Below are 12,921 nucleotides of genomic sequence, written 5' to 3'. Positions count from 1 at the left end.
GATTCAGATCAAAGACAATATATAACCATATAACAACATAATAAATTTTAATGAGACTTATAAACAAGGTGAGGGAAAAAGAAAAAAAAATGTAACAGCCTAGGTATCATTATTTTTAATATTAATTTGCTCATTTATATCCTATATGGCTTTTAGAGAAAAAGCGGCTCAAAACCGTGTTTCATCAGAGAAGTGAACTGATTTTGTTAAATCAGTTAAATCGAAGTTAAGAAGATAATAAAATAAAATGCAAGAATACAAACATATCACCTTTTAATAGCATTTTATTTAAAAGTTTACAATTAGAGCACTTGTAATACACAAAATGTTTAAAAGTTACACAGGCTGCCCTGTAGGAAGGACTTTTCTTGTAGGCAGAAGGAATGGGGACCTGGTGTTTAAAATGTGTGGAATTCATAGCGCAATATGGGGCTCGTATATCAACAGAATCCATAATCTGAAGGGAGTGGACATAACTTCCAAGTTATTCCAAAGTTGGGGTGGGGGTAGAGGTGGAGAGAGATGGTATCAATCTGAAGATTTCACTTGGCTCTGGTTTAAAATCCAAAGGAAAACAAGAACAGAAAACCACCTCAGCGGTATCTACTATCCGCTGACATACTCCAAAACACAAAACGGCAAACCAGTGTCCTTTAAAGAAATCCATACTTTAAAGACCTCTGCCACTTCTCAAAGTCAGTACTATGAAAAGGACTAGGGCTATTCCTGGGTGAGCCAGAGAATTGGGAATAATTATCAAAAAGATACATTACACAAACATCCTGATGAAGGGGTTCATAAATTAAATCCATATTTCGTTCTAACAAATTTTTATAGTATTCTGGCTTGTTAAAATGTCCTGAGTGTGGCAGATGCTATTTAAAAGGAATGACAATAGTGTCTTGAAAGTATATATAGTAATAGTTCAGAAGATAGAGCAGCGACATTTTCTACCTTGATCAACCCTAATCAGCACCATAAAATGTTAGCTACAAAGAAGCGCGTAGGTACTTCTTGGTACCTTGGCCCACCAAAAATAAGGCATTAGAAAATAGATGAATTCTCATGTAGAACAAGTTATTTAGGAAGGAGTTTAAGCAAGGTTTGTAAAAAGTGACGGACAACAATTTGTGAAAGAAAAGAACATTAAGGCATAACCAAGTAAACTGAAATAGTTTGGTATCAGTATTTGTCTCTATGGAAGATGGTTGGAGAGTCAGTTCCTTTAGATCCAGTGGGGCTTGGGTTGATTTCAGCTGGAGCTGGGTGTTTATGCTCTACGCCATTTTCCCAGCACTGAACTGCCTGTAGTGGAAAAGACTCTTGGAGTCCACATTGCGGGATTTCTGCACAGCTTCAGCAAAAAGTTTGGTCACCTGAAAATGTAAGGGTGGTAATCTTAGTGACCCACATACCACGAAAGTGAGTATTTAATGAAGCAGGAGTGAAAGGTCAGTTTCCGCTCCCAATTTCCAAGGGGACGTGATGAAAGACACAAAAATTTTTATTTATTCGGGACTTTCTCCTATATTTCAGACCTTACCATGAATAAGCTAATCCCTGCCCCTCAACTCCCCCAGGGATTAAAACCGACTCAGGGGGAAAAAAATATGATGGGTAGAAAGTTACTGAGTCTTGAAGTACAGTTCTTCTCCGTGATAAATTTGGTGGGTCATGTCCAAGTGGAACTAAGCATACCTCATGTGATCATTTTCTGTGAATTGGACAAGTGCTTGCACTGTGTCTGGATCTTCAATTATCATTAACCTGTTGCTCTTTTATGGTGCCTTTCATTTAGAAACAGTGGAATAAAAGTTTGTATCTTTATTCCATGCCACACCACACTTTTTATTTAAAAGATAATTGTATGGCTAATGAGAGAGCATGGCTATCCATGGCTTTTGATTATTTCAATTGCTTGGTCACCAATTGTCTCAGTTAGGCCATGACCTACCCTAATAGCACCATTATTTTAGATTCTATTTAAAAATTCTTCTCCATTCTTAATGTTACAAGAAGGGGAGAAGAGGGATGTGCATATGCTGATGAATACTCTTAAGGGTGACACAGAAATAAAAACCTGCACGTAGCTATATTTAAGGAAAAGAACATACCTGGAAATTAGTGAGGAGAGCAATTCCACTGTCAACAGCTGTCCTCCGAATCACATAATTATCATGGACAAACTTAGTGTTGTTATTGGGGAGGTTAATCACCAGGTCAATGCTGCCATCTCTAATCAATCTGGAAGAATAATCAAAATAAACAAAAGTTTGTAGGTGGCAATGTATATTTTATAATTAGTTTTCAAAATACTGAAGTAATTATTCTCTTATGCCACTCAAGTCAATGCCATACTGAGTTGACTGCCACTTGCCCTCTATTCCTAAGTAGATGTTCAAATTACACTCATTTGGGGGTTATAATTTTTTATTGTGTTCTTGAAAGAATTCTGGTGAAAGTCTAACTAATTAAATGGAAAGATTTTTCTTTCTCAAATGCTTCATCTATCCATAGAAGAATTGGTAATTTGATAGGTATTTACTCATTTTACAAGGTTTTTCTCCAGTATTGAAGTCCATTCCACCTCCATACTCCCAACTCCCAGATTAACTTTACCTCACTGCCTTCTTCCCAGTGCCTCCAGCTAATGGTAGGAGAACACAGATCACCTGATTTGGAATTAAATCACTTCACATTCTGTTGCTGGGCTGCTATACATACGAGGAGACATTTAAACATCAAAAACATGAAGTAATGCTAATTGTTGTTTTACAAAGTCCTAACCAAGTGCTTATAGCTTCATTGGAAGTCTACTAAGGTCTGAACAATTTGCCCTTCTTTTATTAATTTGATAATGATTTATAGGTTGCCTTCTTGAGAGCCCTAACAAATGGTAGCCATCTACTAGATTGTAATATCCTAGAACAACTAAGAATTATCTCTTATGTACCTATGCCACATATTTCTATAAGTGTTGATGTAATGTAGTCCCTAAAGACTCACATAGTGCACTAAAATAATATGTCTTACCAAATCTAATGATGACATAGCCTGAGGCATAATAACCAACCAGATCAGAGAATAGTAAATTAGGTAATTCAATGGATGGCATTATCCTAGCACTCACCACAGTCTCCTGCATATAGCAAGTGCTCAATAAATTGGACTGATTTATTGACACACAACCTCAGTGAAATGCAGCAGGTCAATCTTATATTTGATATACACATCTATATACAATATAAGCTTGATGTAAAATATAAAGCGCTGCATTACATTCTTCATGTCTCTGACTCTCATCACTGAGATCTTGGTGTCCATCCAGAAAAGCACCCCTACTAGAAAATATCTTGAAAGATGCTATGTATCACCACGTAGACATATGGCATTGTATGTTATAGTAACAGAATGGTTCATGAGAATGAAATTTTACAATAAATAATTCAGATGAATAAATCCACAGATTTATTCATCTGAAATGGCTAAGAGGACTTTTAGAAGACTTGCAATAGGGTGAAGTGAAGTATTCACATCATACTAGTTCCCGAAGGTAATCCTCTATCTGTAGGAGGATAGAACTCTGCCCAGTTCTTACTTTCTGATGGAAGAGAGGCTGGGATTCTGTCCTTCCTGAGAGGGCCATGCCACTGGGGTGGCAGGGACATTGTTGGCATTGAGCCAGTCTGACGTGGCTTCCGTGGCAAAGAGCTGCATTTAAAATGGAAAAGTCAGTTACTGTATCACAGGGAAGGCTTTCATGGAGCAAAGAAACCTAAATGACCCATCTGTTATTTAAAACATAAAGTATAAGAAAGTGGTGTATACGAGAAGCAATAATATCATGAATTGAGATTTGGACTCTCTGTCCAGAGTCATGGGCACTTTAAGTATTTTTAAAATGGTCTAAGGAACAATTCAATGACCTCAACTTTAACTGTTTTTGTAGAAGAAAAAAAATAAAGAATTATTCATGGCTGAGGATTCATTGTTATCAAATCAACAAAGCCCCATGACCACAGGCCCACTCTGAGCCTTGGGAATCATTTTGTTTTACTGATCCGGGCTTTGCATGGAGGTATTTGTGGCAAAGAAGTTTTGCCTATAACTGCAACAGCTGGAAACTATGACTTCATACGGAAACAAGAAAAGGAAAAAGGAAAGATATATTGGAAACGCATTGGACCTTTGTCCCAATTCTGCGTAAACTAAACTTTCTAAGTTTTTAGCTGGCAACTCCTGTGGAGCTTATGGTACCTTTGTTAAAACTTAAAACTAGTCTTTCTAATAATTTTAGTCTATTGAAGTTTTGAAATTAATCACGTTAGTTAAATCCTTCAAGTTGAAAGGATATATTTTGAGGTATTTCATTCCTTAAGATTCATTAATATTCTCTTTTGTGAATAGATTTCAATGCTTATAGAAAACGACTTGGAAAAAATTAATATTACATACCTTGAAGCCTTCATTGTGTAATTGTTCAGCCACACCAAGGAATCTGGGACGGAATGATTGCTGAAATTAAAAGAATTTGACAAAATTCACTTTCTAGATACACTGCTTTTTTTTTAGTCACATGCAATATGGTATTTACTCACACCATCATCCAAGGCAATGCCATATGTTGCCAGGTGCTTTAGATTCAAAGGTGACAAGTTCAATCCTTTAATCCTCCTATAGTAAGTATGAGTTCTTACTTATTTCTCTGATATAGATAAGATTACACCCACATTGTCTCGCTCTCTACAGTCTGACTTTTCACCTTGCCCTCAAATTCCTCTCTACTCTCTACTTCATCCACTTAGTCTGTCTGCAGATTAAGATCCACCTCAGTCCTATAGGGATCCTTCCCCAGGTCAGGGAGAATTTAAAGACACCTGGGGTAGGAGTCCAACACCAGGTCAGCCTTGTTAATTGTTCTGCCTGCTCAACCGGCTGAATTCTAACTTGGTGCTGCTCTTAGGAGACTGGGCCCTGTCCTAGCAGCTTGTGCAAACCTCCCTTCAATAAGTCAACCATTTTGGACTCAATTTTGCATTAACTTTAAAGTAAAGAGTAAAAGAATGGGCTCTGGAGTCACTAAGCTGCCTTTGAGATCCTGGCATTACCATTCATTTTTAGTGTGTCCTTAGAAAAGTTGTCTTTTGAGTCTCCATTTCTTCCTTTTTAAAATGGCAGTGAGCATAGTAGTGTATCTATTTCTTGGGACTCTACAATAAACTGTGTGACCTTGAGCAACTTATTTAACCTCTCTGTGATGTACTTTCCTCATCTGTTAAATGGAAATAGTAACAGTGTCTGTGTCAACAGGTCCTTGTGACTATTCAATGAGTTAATTCATAAGTAAGCATTACTTAAGTGTCCATGTAGGAACTTAGTCCATTAATAGTTGTTGTACAAGGTTACTTGTCCATTAATAGTTCTCATTAAGTATTCATTGTTATTATTAAGATATTTGTTTCTTCAGCCTCCCAGAGGCTAGATTCCTGCCCCTGCACCCTAGTTTCCAAGCCTGGCTTCCTCTACTGGCTGTCATACTTCAAATACAAGCCAACTTCCTCCTCACATATATTTTACTTCCAGACAAGCTTCCCTCATGTTCCATCTCACCATTCAGATATGTTCTTAGAGCCCATCGTTGTGAACTTCCTAGAGCCTCAGCGGGACCCATCTGGTTTCCAGGTCCTGCTTTCCCTGGACTCCTACACATTGTCACCAGAGTTCTTCCAATCTGAACTTACCCCCTTCCTGTGACCACAAGCCAGTATTTGCAAGACAGTGGTCAGGGTGAGAGAAAAAAAGGGCTAAGTGGCCTACCCCAAAGTCAGTCCCTTACCTTGACCTCATTAACTTGAATGTTTGAGTAACTGAGATAAATAGAATATGAAAATCATACACAGTTAAAAACATATCTATTCTGCCTTTTGGCTGCACATTTTGGCTGTTTTCCCTTGTAAAAAGTTTATAAACAGATGAAATAATTTGGTTACTTCGGTAAATGTTTTATAATCTATTTAGAAACCATATTAGTAACGGCTAAAAAAAAAAATCAAGGAGATGATCTTATTTCAGAGTCTCAAAGAAACCAAGAATTGCGATAATAAAACATATCAAGATCCTTGCACAATTTTGATAATGTTCAGCCCATAAAACCTCCTAATATTTACTTGCAGAGGCTTTCTGAGAACAGATCTAAATCCTAGGAAAAGACTCCAAAGACTATGTTCAGATATAAAATTCTTTCAGATTCAGGCCCTCTCAATCCCAGAACTGCAGTTTTATGAGAGGAAACTATTGGCAAATAGAAAAGATAAATGCAACTGGATGAATCTCAGCTAAGGTAGGCTCAGGGGTTATTCATGGACAGTTTTCTAGAACACAAGTTGTAACCATGCCCAGGATAGTAGCTTTCCATTCCTGCTTAGGACCAAACAGGAAGAAATGGGCCTTAGGTGCAAGAAGCTCATGGCTAGACATAAAAAAGGAAATAAGTAAGTATAAAATCAGAGTAACTCAGTGACATTAGTGTAATTTAATGAGGCATATGGCAGTCTCCTTAAGAATAGGTTAGGCAGCAGAAGAGGACAATGACTTTTCAAGTTTGATTCTGCTTGGAAAGCAAGGGACTGAATTGGATGGCATTTTAGGTCTCTTCACATTTTAAGGTTCCTTGAAATGTAGTAAATATGCATGAAATACTCTAAATGAACTTCTGAATTTTGTCAGATCTCCCTGATTTGGAACAATACACTGCAACCTTCTGCTAAACACAAGACAGACTTAAGTAAGCACCAGAGCACAGTAGAAGATGCAACATAAAGTTGTCCAACCACTTATTTATTAACTGATGCATTACGTATTGAACAAACTATTCTCAATTTCTTAAATTTTCCCCTAGCAAAATGTCACTAATAATATATGGCCATGTGATAACATAACATTGAAACCATTTTCTAAAATATCATTTCAGGGGCACCTGGGTGGCAAAGTTGATTAAGCGTCCAACTCTTGGTTTCAGCTCAGATCATGATCTCAGGGTTGTGGCACTGAGCCCTGTGTGGTGTTCTGTGCTCAGCTCAGAGTCTGCTTGAGATTCTCTCTCTCCCTCTCCCTCTGCCCCTCCCCCCCCAAACTCTCTCTCTAAAATAAATAAATAAATCTTTAAAAAATATATCCTTTCACAAGCACAGTGGTCCTCAAAATGTGGTTCCCCAGAAAATCAGCATCACCTGGGAACTTGTTTAAAATATAAAAGGGGCACCTGGGTAGCTCAGTCAGTTAAGCATCTATCTGCCTTTGGCTCAGGTCATGATCCCAGGGTCCTGGGATCAAGCCCCGCATCAGTCTCCCTGCTCAACAGAGAGCCTGCTTCTCCCTCTCCTCCCAGCTCCTGCTCTCTCTCGCTATCTCTGTCACTATCTCTCAAATAAATAAAATCTTTTATAAAAAAGTATAAATGTGGGTCCCTGGGTGGCTCAGTTGGTTAAGAGACTGCCTTCGGCTCAGGTCATGATCCTGGAGTCCCGGGATCAAGTCCCACATCGGGCTCCCTGCTGAGCAGGGAGTCTGCTTCTCCCTCTGACCCTCCCCTCTCTCATGCTCTCTCTATCTCATTCTCTCTCTCAAATAAATAAATAAATAAATAAATAAAATATTTTTTAAAAAAAAGTATAAATGTTTGGGTCCCACCTCAGATCTGTGGAATCAGGAACTCTGAGAGTGAATCCCAATAATCTGCATTTTAACAAACCCTCCAGGTGATTCTGATGCACACTTAAGTTTAGGCATAGGAGGGAAGAGGGACTAGGAGATCCATCCTTCACTCATTTTGCAATTTGAGGTGAAGATCCATTAACTTTGGCCAAAGTCACAATGAAAAATGTTGAGGAAGGAGTACCAGAATGTAACTTTTTTCTTTGCTATTTTAAAGTAAAATAAGTCAGCAAGTCCTCTAAGACCTGCAGACACCAGTCAGAACCTCATTATGGAGCTGTTTCAATGCTGTCCCCCAAGTGGAAAAGATAAATATCTGACATGACAGTATTGGCAGTTCCCAGCCGGGGAACCACTCTGCCGTCTGGTCTGGGGTGTTGGCTTTCATAGCCACATTATAAACTTCTATCAAACATGTATTGAACACTTGTGACACATAAAACAGCCTCTCTACAAAAAGAAATTACAGCTGTCAGCTTGCATCTGAGTAGCCCCGGATTTAATAGCTGATTGAAAATACCTGGGTAAGAAACCATTTGTTACTAAAGGTGAAAAGTACAAGCTGATTTATTCCCTGGAAAATGTTTATAAGAAAGTCCTTTTAAAATGAAAAATATATATACATTTCCTCCAATTATCATTTTCACATTATTCCAACTTCTGGCTGCAGAACAGAAAGCCAAGTTACTATTGTGTGGTGCTGTGGACTTTATAGGGACGGCCGCATCAACAACTCTATGGCTGTTCCTAATGATTCTGTACTGAAGATAAAAGGTTATTCATGTCACTTGGAGTTGTCTTTTTCAAATAAAATGCTTGCTTTGTGTTTCCGAGCAATGCTGAAGCGCAGATGTCAGGATGGTGCTCGCCACTCCACAAACATCGCTGAATAGCCCAATCAGAGGGGAAAAAACAGTGAGTGCTCTTGATGTGCTCTAGAGTACATCATTTATTGTTAAAGGGTGTTCCAGAAAACTTCAAAACAGGGCAGAGTGCCTACTCATAGCAACTAAAAATAAATCCTGATAGGATGAAAGGAGTCTGGAAATATTGCAGGGAAAACAAGGATGATTGTGTTGCCATATAAGCCTACATTATGCCTTTCTTATGTTAGGATCTAGGCCTATGGAAAACCTCTTGTTAGAGAACCAGGGCATGTAATAGTTAAGTTGACAAGAATCCTTTGACAAAATCTAAATCTTGACTTTTCCCCCCGCCGCTAAGTTCTAGTTATATACAATTGATGTTATGAATATTTCAAATTCCCCAGGTGATTTGTCCCATAGCATTTAACTTTGGGAGGGCAGAAACAGAGTCTGTGTGTATAAAGGAGTAGGGTGGGAAAGAGAGAGAAAAGAAAAGGTTAGGAAGACTACAGTATAACAAATTAGCATGTGTGTGCCCCCCCGACACACACACTCTATTTACTAAATGTTAAAAAGTGGCTGATACTTGTTAGTAATACATTACTATTTAAAATATGTGTTGGGCGCCTGGGTGGCTCAGTTGGTTAAGCGACTGCCTTCGGCTCAGGTCATGGTCCTGGAGTCCTGGGATCGAGTCCCGCATCGGGCTCCCCGCTCAGCGGGGAGTCTGCTTCTCCCTCTGACCCTCTCCGGTCTCATGCTCTCTCTTTCTGTCTCTCTCTCTCATTCTCTCTCCCTCTCAAATAAATGAATAAAATCTTTAAAAAAAATATATGTGTTAAACTACCAAAAATAAGAAAAAAACGTTTCCTGGCTCCTCCGTAATTTCTCTTTTCCCCCAATTTTCTCTTGCAACCTGTTGTGAAAATGAATGAGTTATCTTCAATTAAATCCTTGTGTTCATAGCAGGAAGCTGGGTCACAGTGGGGAGACAAAGTGAAAAGGCCTTTCCTTCAAATAAATGGGACAGGTCCTGACTATCCTCCTCACTTCTCCATGAAGGAATAATAAAGCAAATTAACTGCAGTGGTGCTGGCTACCAGCACTCCTCTGTGCATGAATTCTACGCAGCATCAGGCTAAATGATTATCTTAAGAAATCAAAATGCAGTGGTGGATTTCTTTCTTAGAACTTCCCTCAAGAACTCAACAAAATGTGTTCCTTTGTATTTACTGGCCCTAAAGCCCATTTATACATTAGCAGTCCTTTTTTCAGGTCGTTCTCACTTCTGACTTTATATATTTGAATGAGTTTATGTGAATTATTCTGACCATGCTGAATCATGTTAAATAAAATGATTTTTTAAAAGTACAATGCATACTGAAATATGGAACCTTAATTACTTTGTCCACAGTTTCTAGGAAGCCTAGGTAAAAGGCTGGGGTTAGACTTGGTCCCATGCTATCTGAGAAGACACCCAGTGAGTTTTCTAGCTATTAATGCTCCAGTTAGTATATACTGTCATGTTGTTAGGTTAAATTTATGATGCGTTTTTAAAAGCCACTCTCAGTGAAAATCCACCAGATGGTGACAGAGAGGCTGTCCTTGAATGGCTGGAGCAGCAGCTCTTCCTTGCCGCCCACAATGAGTAGGTCAGAAAGTGACTCTTGTCCATCTCCGGCTGATCAAATCTACCACAGCTACTAATATTTTATTAAATATAATTTTATATTAAACATTTCTTTATTTTTTTTGAAGATTTTATTTATTTATTTGCCAGAGAGAGAGAGCACAAGCCGTGGGGAGCGGCAGGCAGAAGGAGCGGGAGAAGCAGGCTCCCCGCTATGCAAGGAGCCCCATGCGGGACTCCATCCCAGGACCCTGGGATCATGACCTGAGCCAAAGGCAGATGCTCCACTGACTGAGCCACCCAGGCATCCCTTAAACATTTCTTTAAACTTTGTAATTAAAACAGACACATATCTAAAGCCCTAACGTTGTGCACTCACACACAAGTAAAAAGTTCTTTGCAAGAGCTCATGTAGCTGCTGCAATACTGATCTCTTTTAAAAAGAATGTACTGAAAGATAAAAACTTCAGTGGGCAGAACCTCATTCCTTTGAGAAAACTCTTTTTACCCTACAAAACCCTCTCTTTTTTTCCACCCATAAAGCAAAAAGTTCTGTTCACTGATGCCAAAATCACACAAATACTTCATAGGGATCGAATTAATTTTTGCTTAATATCTCCTGCAGCACTAGAACCAAACAGGCACAATTTTATACATCACTGCCTTCTTAAACTGGTATTTTATAATGTTAGCACTATTATGATTAGTTGTGAAGATGGGGACTAAGGGCATGGTCTCCTCTGAATGCCCCCAGGTCTCACATTAAACTTTAAGCCGTAACTGGAAGTTGGGCAAATACTCTCACACTTGTGACTTAATAATACTTAATACTCATCTATAACATGATGAGACTCTCATATGGTGTGATGTGTCTCCAAACTGCCATTATGCTTCACAATTGCAAGTCATCTTGTTAGCCTCTGCTCTAACTGTTCTCCATCTCCCTTTTGGCACCTTTATGAAGCAAAATTCCAAGCTGCTCTCTGCAAAAACTTCTCCAAAGCCACTACCCATCCAGTCTCCAGAGTCTAATTTGCTTAAGACACCCTAATGAGATGGTATCTATAATAATCACCCACAGGCTTGAGAATACATGGTACTGCTCTAATTATACTTTTATTGATTTTTATGTAACCATGCAGGGTTTGAGCTTATTAAAAGTACGGCAGGAGTGATATCTAAGACCATCTATTGTTTTTATAGGACCCAAGAATTACTAATCTTAAATGTAAGTGAATGACCAGGTGGAAAGCATTTAGTATTTTTCAGGAAATTTATAAACAGAACAGTCTGTACATTCTTGCAATAGTTATTCCAGGGAGTAATAAAAGTTTCCTGACTACCTTTTTGCCCTAAGATTTCTATTTGATGTACAATAATAAACCAATAATGCCCTTTTCATTGTATAAAGATATTCTCTTATAATTATTTCACCTTGCTTTGACTTAGAAGACTTACCAAATAATGATATTCAAGAACCTCCCCAGTGTATTGTGGGCTGGGCTCTGCTAACTTTCTTAAAGCCCATTAAGCTACTTCCCTTCAAGAACTTTGAATCAGTCCTAGAGTGAGAAAATCCTTCAAGTAATGCCCATGTCTTCTTCAGCTTTGGATCTTTGACATTTACCAAAGGTCCTCGACTTGAAAAAGTTCAACTCTATAATAGTGAAAGCTATACACATTCAGTACCAACCCCATACTTCGAATTTCGAATGTTGATCTTTTCCCAGGCTAGCGATACGCAGTAGGATACTCTGTTGTGATGTGGGCTAGCGGCAGCTCCCAGTCAGCCACACAAGCATGAGGCTAAACAACCCATACACTTACAACCATTCTGCTTTTCACCTTCAGTACAGTATTCAGTAAACTACATGAGGTATATAATACTTTATTATAAACAGGCTTTATGTTAGACGATTTTGCCCCACTGTTGGCTGACATAAAGTGTTCTGAGCACACTTAAGGTTGGCTACACTAAGCCATGATGCTCAGTAGGGTGGGTAATATTAAGCACATTTTTGGCTTCTGACATTTTCAACTTATGATAAGTTTATTGAGGCATCTCCCCACTATAGGCTGTGCAAGATCTCTAGTAGAAATTGAAATATGAATGAATGAAGGCAAAGAAGGAAGGAACACAGGCCAGGAAGGGATCATACAGCTTCAGCTGGGGATGTGTTGCGGTTGAGACAGCCAGAGAGAGGTATCCAGCAGATGGTTGGAAATACGGGATGATGATGGATGAAGATAAAGGTGACAGTTATGGATGGGACAGTGGATACCACAGACATGAGCTGGCAAAGGGGAAAGTCAAGAGACAGATGGAGACAGAGACAGAGAGAAAGAAGAGGTGAGACCCAGCTTTATGGAAAACATACGTTCAGGGGCTAAGGAGGAAGAACTAAGAGCTGAGCACAGAGAAAAGATACAACCAAGAAATAGAAGAGATTCCTGTTTAAGGCATCCTAAATCCTTTTCAGAACAAATACCCTTTTCACTAGAGACTTGTTTCTTTATTCACTTATTTGTATTGATTGCTGCAATGGAAAAAGGCAAAACTCAGGGAACATATAGAGAACAAACGTCCATTTTTTCTATTAGTTGCTGTTTTCTTTAGTGGAGCTTAAAACAAATCTCCCCTCTTTTATACCACAGTTAAGGTCCTTTCCCAGCCACTCCTAGCATGTGCCCAGCGGCATGCATGCAACCAAA

At 38.8% G+C, this 12,921-nt stretch overlaps 1 protein-coding gene across 3 annotated transcripts in view; it reads right to left on the bottom strand.

Moving 5' to 3' along the window:
- Window positions 1-266: 266 nt before the first annotated feature.
- The window catches only part of CPS1 (carbamoyl-phosphate synthase 1), a 133,987-nt gene continuing 121,332 nt past the window's right edge, over window positions 267-12,921 (bottom strand). For all 3 annotated transcript variants that reach the window (XM_035726824.1, XM_027590514.2, XM_027590515.2), the window contains exons 36-39: window positions 4,456-4,515; window positions 3,599-3,711; window positions 2,115-2,244; window positions 267-1,376 (exon numbers count right to left, since the gene is read on the bottom strand). In XM_035726824.1, coding sequence (XP_035582717.1) covers window positions 1,278-1,376; window positions 2,115-2,244; window positions 3,599-3,711; window positions 4,456-4,515 — 402 coding nt within the window. In that variant the 3' untranslated portion in view covers window positions 267-1,277. The remainder of the gene's footprint in view (window positions 1,377-2,114; window positions 2,245-3,598; window positions 3,712-4,455; window positions 4,516-12,921) is intronic.

This window comes from Zalophus californianus, chromosome 3, assembly GCF_009762305.2.
Source record: "Zalophus californianus isolate mZalCal1 chromosome 3, mZalCal1.pri.v2, whole genome shotgun sequence".
Lineage (NCBI taxonomy): Eukaryota > Metazoa > Chordata > Mammalia > Carnivora > Otariidae > Zalophus > Zalophus californianus.
The sequence above is the reverse complement of the archived record's forward strand: the minus strand, read 5'-3'. Positions and strand labels throughout refer to the sequence as shown.